This window comes from Macadamia integrifolia, chromosome 7, assembly GCF_013358625.1.
Source record: "Macadamia integrifolia cultivar HAES 741 chromosome 7, SCU_Mint_v3, whole genome shotgun sequence".
Lineage (NCBI taxonomy): Eukaryota > Viridiplantae > Streptophyta > Magnoliopsida > Proteales > Proteaceae > Macadamia > Macadamia integrifolia.
The window spans coordinates 36,739,140-36,747,270 of record NC_056563.1 but is presented as its reverse complement, the minus strand read 5'-3'; the positions used below and the strand labels follow the sequence as shown (position 1 = coordinate 36,747,270).

At 36.2% G+C, this 8,131-nt stretch overlaps 1 protein-coding gene across 1 annotated transcript; it reads right to left on the bottom strand.

The window, feature by feature from the left end:
* Positions 1-6,235: 6,235 nt before the first annotated feature.
* On the bottom strand, positions 6,236-8,131 carry LOC122083109. The gene is made up of 4 exons (XM_042650799.1): positions 8,002-8,131; positions 7,763-7,910; positions 7,171-7,647; positions 6,236-7,095 (listed from the first exon to the last, which is right to left on the bottom strand). The coding sequence occupies exons 2-4, from the start codon at positions 7,893-7,895 to the stop codon at positions 6,377-6,379; spliced, it is 1,329 nt and encodes a 442-aa protein (XP_042506733.1). The 5' UTR covers positions 7,896-7,910; positions 8,002-8,131; the 3' UTR covers positions 6,236-6,376.

The following is an 8,131-nucleotide window of genomic DNA, read 5'->3' as shown; positions in this document are numbered from 1 at the left end:
TTTTCTTCTTCTTTTATAAATGGCCATCAATTTCCTTTCATTCTGACCAAAAAAAAAAATCTCTTCATGAACGTTGTTGCTTCTTTTCAATTTTATTCTACTTTATTTTCATAAATAATAATAATAATAGGAATTAAAAAAAAAAATGAAACTAGAAAGTAATTTCAGTTATTTTCACAATGTATTTGGTATTTTGTTCAAAAATTGTTGTCCATTAAAATGAAATATTTTTTCTAAAAACACTTGACATGTTTTGAAAATAAAGGCTTGGGCTACTAGACTAGACGTTGCAATGGAATTCTTATCAACGAAAAAAAAAAATATATTATACTCATTTTGTCTGGAAAGATGCATTAGAAAGTAGAAGGTAGGGAGTTAAGAGTATCTTACATGAATGGTAAATTCTAGCTTTCATGATCGAATAATTTGTTAACCGTTGTGCCATAGACTCACTCCTTTCATTCTACATCAGGAGATGGTTCCATAAAATGGCCATATGTAATTACAAGAAAAGATGCACATTGATCTATAGATGCCCTAATTGATAAGGAGGAGGAGGGAGTGTGATTGGGGTTTAGAAACTATTGAGTTGGGGAGCAGTTGGATTTTTGGTGAATAGGATGGGGATAGGTCTGATAACCATCTATCAATATTCTAATGCGGAGGAAGATCGGGGTTCTTATGGCAAAGATTCCTAATAAGCTACCTTCGTAAATTTTGGAGAGAGACAGGCAAGAGAGTAAAGAATCAAAAATTGAGTCAATGGTCATATGAGAAAATTTTGAGTGAGATATTCTAATATCAAAATTGGAGGCTGCCTTCAAAGCATAAGGATCCTCTCCAACTTCCCAACACACCCAACGCGCATCAGACGGCTATGAGGACCTTAGGATGCGTGCCCAGGTCCTCTCAACCGTTAGATGCGCATTGGGACATTGGGCATATTGGAGAGGAGCAGGATCCACCCCTAGATCCTCTTGGAGAAAATTTTAGAGAATGAATTGCCTTATTAAAGTTTTAACAAATTCACTCTCCCGAAAAAATAAATAAATAAATAAATAAAAAATAAAAACTCATAGTACAAATATTTTAGTGTTTAATCTTTTCTTGAGCTGAAAGATCTAGTCTAATTTGGTTCGATTTGAATCTTAAAACATAAGTGTTATCTTCCATTTTTTCTTAATTGAAGTCGAGCTTGAACCGGTTTAATTAGTTTCATAGATTGGTTTTAATTTATCATTATTGGTTCATGGAGATTTAATCAAGTTTGTTCAATTTTAATTTATTTTATTAAGGTTTATATGGTTCAATTTTGAATTTATTTTAATCCAGTTGGTCTAATTAGGCTCATTTTAGTTTAATCAAATTAGTTTTGTTTGGGTTCAGTTCAATTATGTTTTAACTTCGTTCATTTAGTTTTAATTAAGTTAATCTTTGATTTAATATATTTTTTTATTATATTATTGATTTTTTTCCTCTAATCTGAACCCTCAGATTAGGATTTCAAAACCTATCTTAACCCCCATTCCCTTATCTTCCTCTAATTTTCCATGGCTGAAAATACCCTTTCTTCACCATAGCTGAACCAATAGCCACCAAAAGCTTACCGAAATCCTGCATATCTCTACCCTCTTGACTCTGCCTTCTCTCCTTTGTCTTCGGATCTGCAACTCCCGTCCGTGGATTTCCTTTTTTTTATTTTATTTTTATTATTCTTTATCATTTAGGCTGAGTTTGGTTGCAAGGGAAATGAGAAAGGAAGTGAAGCGAATTTTTTTTCCCTTTTGAATCGTTTGGTTGCAACAGAAGTGAAGTAAAATTAATTTTCCATAGTTGTTTTGTTAGATGTAAAATTTTAAAAAACTAATAATCCAACCAAATTCCTCAAAAGATATGATTAGAGGGGGGGGGGGGAGTACTTTTTAATCCATAACCCACCCAGCTCCTCAAAATTTATATTGGTTATGTGAGTCAGGTCATTCAAGCTCTGTACCAAAATCAAACCAAATGTCATCAGATACTATGTTCTATCACTAACCAAAATAAACCATTTCATTATATCTATGAAATGAATGCAGCATAAATAGATATTTAAAATAATATAAAAGATGATCACAAAGAAAACATTAATAGGTTGCAAGTGATAACGACTGAAAGGCCCATTCCAAAAGTCATGTGAGAGAGAGAGATCGTTGAGATTCATGAGCGAGGAGAGAGTCGCGAGAGAGAGAGAGAGAGAGAGAGAGAGAGAGAGGAAGAGAAAGAGTAGGGTTTTTTTTTTCTTCCTATTTTGGTGGGGAAATAAAAAGGGAAATTTTAATGGTTAAGTGAAATTTTTTTCACTTGTAAAATATATTTCTCTTGCAATCAAACATCTAAATTTATTTTTTTTTTGGAAGAAAAATTCCACTTTACATAAAAATTTTGTATTCTCCTTGCAACCAAACAAAGCCTTAAGTCCAGATCAATTTTCTCACCTTTTTAATTTAGTATATTTTTCTTTTGGTTTCAGGGTTGGATCCCCGTGGGGATATTTAGATCTAAGTGGAGGATATGTATTGCCATCGCTTTTGCTTGTTTTTGGTTAGGCTAGGTGAAGACTGATTGGGCTTCAACTTTGTTTTTATTTTAACATTATTTAGATTTTGGGGATGGGCTTTAACATGATCATGTTTTTTTACGGTAAATCATTTGGGTTGGGTGAATCCGCAAGGGGGAGAGATTAGGCCCACATTTGGGCATTTAAGTGAACAAGACCCATTTTTTGGATCTAGGGATGTAGTTTAGGACATAGGGTAGGATGGGCGTGGTGGCTGATCCCTCAAACCAATCTGGGCGTTGCGCCACAGACTCTCTCCTTTCATTCTATATCATGAGATGATTTTATAAAACGGCCATATGTAATTACAAGAAAAGATGGACATTGATCTATATATGCCTTGGTTGAGCAGGAGGAGGAGGGGTTTAGAAACTATTGGGTCGGGGAGTGGTTGGATTTGTGGTGAATAAGATGGGGATAGGTCTGATATCCATCTATCAATATTCTGATGCAGAGGAAGATCGGGGTTCTTATGGTAAAGATTCTTAGTATGCTATCTTCATATATTTTGGGGAGAGACTAGCAAGAGAGTAAATATTCAAAAAATGAGACAATGGTCATATAAGAAAATTTTGAGTGAGATATTCTAAGATCCAGGTTGAAGGTTGCCTTCAAAGCGTAAGGTTCCTCTCCAATGCCCCAACACACCCAACGCGCATTAGATGGCTAGGAGGACATCAGGGTACGTGCCCGGGTCCTCGCAACCATCAGATGTGCATTGGGACGTTGGGCGCATTGGAGAGGAGCAGGATCCGCCCCTAAATCCTCTTGGAGAAAATTTTAGAGATAAGAATTGTCTTATTAAGATTTTTAGCTAATTCACTCTTNTTGATTTCTATCGATAGTTTGATTGTTTCACTTTTATATCTTACAAAAGAAGCATCATATCGGAATTCGATCAAACTATCATATCGACAAATGAAAGGCCATTAAATTTGTATTTATCATCAAATATTGATATATTCCAATCCTTGTATATGAAGGTCAAATGGCTTTTTTAATACGGAAAAAAGGTTTAAGACAAGTTGACCCACTTGCGCCACTCTTATTTGTTAGGTTGCATTTGGTTGCAAGGGAAATGGGAAATGGGAAATGGGAAATGGGAAGGGAAGGGAAGGGAAGGGAAGAGAATTTTTTTTCTCTTATGAGTCGTTTGGTTGCAACAAAAATGAAGTAAAATTAATTTACCATAGTTGTTTGGTTTGATTTAAAATAGATGTAAAATTTTAAAAATCTAATAATCCATCTAAACTTCTCAAAAGAGATGATTGGGGGGGGTACTTTTCAATCCATAACCCACCCAACTCCTCAAAATTTATATTGATTATGTGAATCAAGTCATTCAAGGTATGTACCAAAATCAAACCAAATGTCATCAGATACTATGTTCTATCACTAACCAAAATAAACTATTTCATTCTATCTATCAAATGAATGCAGTGTAAATAGATATTTAAAATAATATAAAAGATGATCACAAAGAAAACATTAACAGATCCCCAGTGATAACGACTGAAAGGCCCATTCCAAAAGTCGTGTGAGAGAGAGAGATCGTTGAGAGTCATGAGCGGGGAGAGAGTCGTGAGAGTGAGAGAGAGAGAGAGAGATTGTGAGAGTAGAGTTTTATTTTAAAAAAATTATATTCGTTGGCTAAATAATGAATTTGAAAATGATAGTACAATACAATTACCATTATACCCCTAGAGAGATCAAAGCGGCATCATCCACAAATTTTCCAAACTCTTCCACAAACTGAGAACAAGGTAGCCTTCCTCTTACTTTTTCAGATGGGGATAAAATTGCATTAAAGTCCCCATAAACTACCCATGAAATTGCTACTAAACTTGAGAAATCAATTGATTTTTACCATAATGATCATCTTTCAACCAAAGAACACAAAGCATGAGCAAATGTAGCTATAAAATTACAATTAGTAGTCGTATCCATGCAATTGAGAGAAATAAATTGAACATCTTCCTCTATAACCTGAATCTGGATATAATCTTTCCAAAAACTCAAATTTTATCTCCACTTTCCACACCATTAGTAGTTCATTCTCTGCGCGCAAAAAACTCTCCTTGAACTCCATGGTGGAGGTAAGTGGAGGCTAAAGGTAAGGAGAGACTTGGGTAAAATATGAATTGGTCATGTGTTTTAGTCAAATTGATACAATTGTCAATTCAACTCCTCAATTAACAGTGACTGCCGGTAGGGATGTGAACATAATTTCACATTATGTAGGGGTGATCTCTCTAATTGTGACATTCTCAAGGGAGTGGCGTTGTAAATTACTCTTTTTTTTTATTATTTGACTAATTTTTCCACCTATTGGATACAACTGAAGAAGTGAAGAACAAAAAATGAATGATCTATGATTAGGCTAGTCCCGGCACTTGGCCGTTCACTAGCCAATTACTCCGACATTGGACTTTAAGCGGTAGATTCCCTACTGGTGAGAGAGGTGCATGACATCGGCAACTTCATCATCTATTTTTTTTCTTCTTCTTCTTTTATGAATGGCCATCAATTTCCCTTCATTCTGACCAAAAAAAAAAATCTCTTCATGAATGTTGTTGCTTCTTTTCAATTTTATTCTACTTTATTTTCATAAATAATAATAATAATAGGAATTAAAAAAAAAAATGAAACTGTAAAGTAATTTGGGTTATTTTCACAATGTATTAGTTATTTTGTTCAAAAATTGTTGTCCGTTAAAATGGAATATTTTTTCTAAAAACACTTAACATGTTTTGAAAATAAGGGCTTGGGCTACTATATTAGATGTTGCAATGGAATTCTTATCAATGAAAAGAAAAATTATACTCATTTTGTTTGGAAAGATGCATTAAAAAGTAGAGGGTAGGGAGTTAAGAATATACTACATGAATGGTAAATTCTAGCTTTCGTGATCAAATGATTTGTTACGATCACCAAATCCTTTCTTTGGCCTATTAGCCGTCACATAGCAGACCCACAAAGGGGCAAAGGTGCATAGCCTTACCCACACTTTGTAGAAGAAGTTGTCTTCAAGTTTCAAACCAGTAGAATTTAAAAAAAAAAAAAAAAAAAGATTGGAAAGTAATTTGAGTTATTTTCACAATGTATTTGGTATTTTGTTCAAAAAATTGTTGTCCATTAAAATGAAATATTTTTTCTAAAGACACTTGACATGTTTTGAAAATAAAGGCTTGGGCTACTAGACTAGACGTTGCAATGGAATTCTTATCAATGAAAAACGAAAAAATATTATACTCATTTTGTTTGGAAAGATGCATTAGAAAGTAGAAGGTAGGGAGTTAAGAGTATCTTACATGAATGGTAAATTCTAGCTTTCATGATCGAATAATTTGTTAACCGTTGTGCCATAGACTCACTCCTTTCATTCTACATCAGGAGATGATTCCATAAAATGGCCATATGTAATTACAAGAAAAGATGCACATTGATCTATATATGCCCTGATTGATAAGGAGGAGGGAGTGTGATTGGGGTTTAGAAACTATTGTAACTCATATTCAATAGAGTACACCAGCCTCTTCCGTATCATATTGGTATCGACTGAGATCTATCTTGATCCTTGACAAATCTAGATCGATTTATCCGTATCATTTCAGGGATTAAAAAAAAAAAAAGTACTTTTTTTTTGAAAAGCAAGAGGCAAAAATGACCGATATGCATTGATCTGGAAATTGTAGAATTCAATCCAATTTTATCGTCCGAATATACTGAATATCAGATTTAGTGTATTACATTGTAGAGGTCAATCCAATTTCATCGTCAGTGGTGCATTACTTGTTGGGACATTATAGAACCGGGTCTCGCTCTAACCTTTAGTATAAAACTGGCCTTCCTATCGAAGGCATAGAAGCCCACCACTTCGTCTTCAGCAATAATATCATCGAAACCAGGACGAATGAAATAACACCATTCTTTCCTCACATTTTTTACTTCACGAATTTTATCCATTAAGCTTTCCATAGTGAGGTTAGGGCTCACTTGGTAGATATATGTCTGACTCCAGTAAGTATTCACCGTGACCTGGACAGTCTCTTGGTCTTCTTCCCCCTCCTCTTCCGGTCTCTGCTCAGAAGGCCCAGCAGGTTGGTGAGCCAGATTTTGAAGCTTTTGGGCCTCTACGTCATTTTGTTCGGGCCCATCTGTTATTTCAGCCTCTGGCGGTTCCAGCCCATCTGCCAGTTGATCAGCAACTTCGTCAGCATCCTCCGGTTCGGAACTCGGTTGTTTCAAAGCCCAGACAGGGGTGGAATTTGTGGGAAGGGCAAAAAAGTCCATCGCAGGGCAAATAACCACTAGGATGCATTCACAGATTGGAAGCTCGGTAAGCCATTCCCATGCCCATTCCAGTTCCTTTTGGAGATGAGGAATTGTAAAAAATAGGTGATTGTCGGTGTATCCACTGTATTGCACACCAATGGCCACACCAGAGAACTCCAGGTCTTCCTCCGCCGTCGGAGATTCACGACGAAGATTTTCACCTGCAAAAATGAGCAATCTTGCAAAGATATATAAATGAAATCAAGAAAATAATATAGGAATAAACAGAGATATACCTTCATCGCTAACGCTTTTGGGTGTGATCCGCTCTCTTCCACTTTTCCATTGCTTAATAATAGCAACCTCAGTGCAAATAACTAGGGTATATTTTGTTTCCGGCAACACCGAGGATGACCTGGTCGATTGATGTATTTCCAGCTTGGTAAGAACAAGTGTAATGGCCTGGATGGCCGTACCCATTCCCTTGTCATCTGCTAGGTTTCCTCCTCTCATTTCCTCCTCTTCTTGTTTCAAAGTCCAGAAGGTTAACATTGGCCTCACTTTCTCCGTCCCTTCCTTCTTATTCTCAGGTACGCAACGAACTCTGTCTTCTTCAATATGGGGAGCATGTTCTTCACTGCTTCTTTTACACATTCTTTTCTCTTCTTTGACTACTTCCGCTTCAAGGTAAGCGGTCACTGGGTGTTTCTTTCTTGAGACTGAGAAGTCCCCGTCTTCCTCCGCCGTCGGAAATTCACGCGGAGGACTTTCACCTACATAGAAGACCTCATCTTGTGTCAGAAAGAAAGGAACACTCTATACAATGAGAGTAATTATCGATTTCTTGGAAACAGAGGAGAACAAGAAGAAGTTAATTTGAATCCTCACTATTTTGAAAATGAAACACCGCCGGAAATCGGAGGTTTTCTTTGTCGATTTCAGCTTCCCAGAGTGGCGTGTAGCTATCCAGTCTTGCAGATTTACTAATCTTCCTCGTCCAAACGTGTCCGTACCCCTTCATCTTCGCTAATCAAATCTGAGGATGGTTCAAAGGATTATTTGAAAGAATCGATTTCTTGGAAATGAAAGGTCTAGAAGAAGAAGAAGAAGTTAATTTGAAGCCTTACCTTACTCTGTACTTCGCTGTGGGCAGGAAGAGCTGCGGCGGAAATCGGAGGTTTTCTATCTCAGTTTCGTGGAATTTTTCTTGCACATGAAACAATGGCGGAAATCGGAGGTTTTCTAAGTCAGTTTCAG

Coding starts and splice junctions, on each gene's coding strand:
- LOC122083109 (XM_042650799.1), bottom strand. CDS start 7,895: ATGAAGGGGTACGGACACGTTTGGACGAGGAAGATTAGTAAATCTGCA. Junction 7,648..7,762: donor GGTGTTTCATTTTCAAAATA/GTGAGGATTCAA, acceptor TCTTCTATGTAG/GTGAAAGTCCTCCGCGTGAA. Junction 7,096..7,170: donor CAAAAGCGTTAGCGATGAAG/GTATATCTCTGT, acceptor TCATTTTTGCAG/GTGAAAATCTTCGTCGTGAA.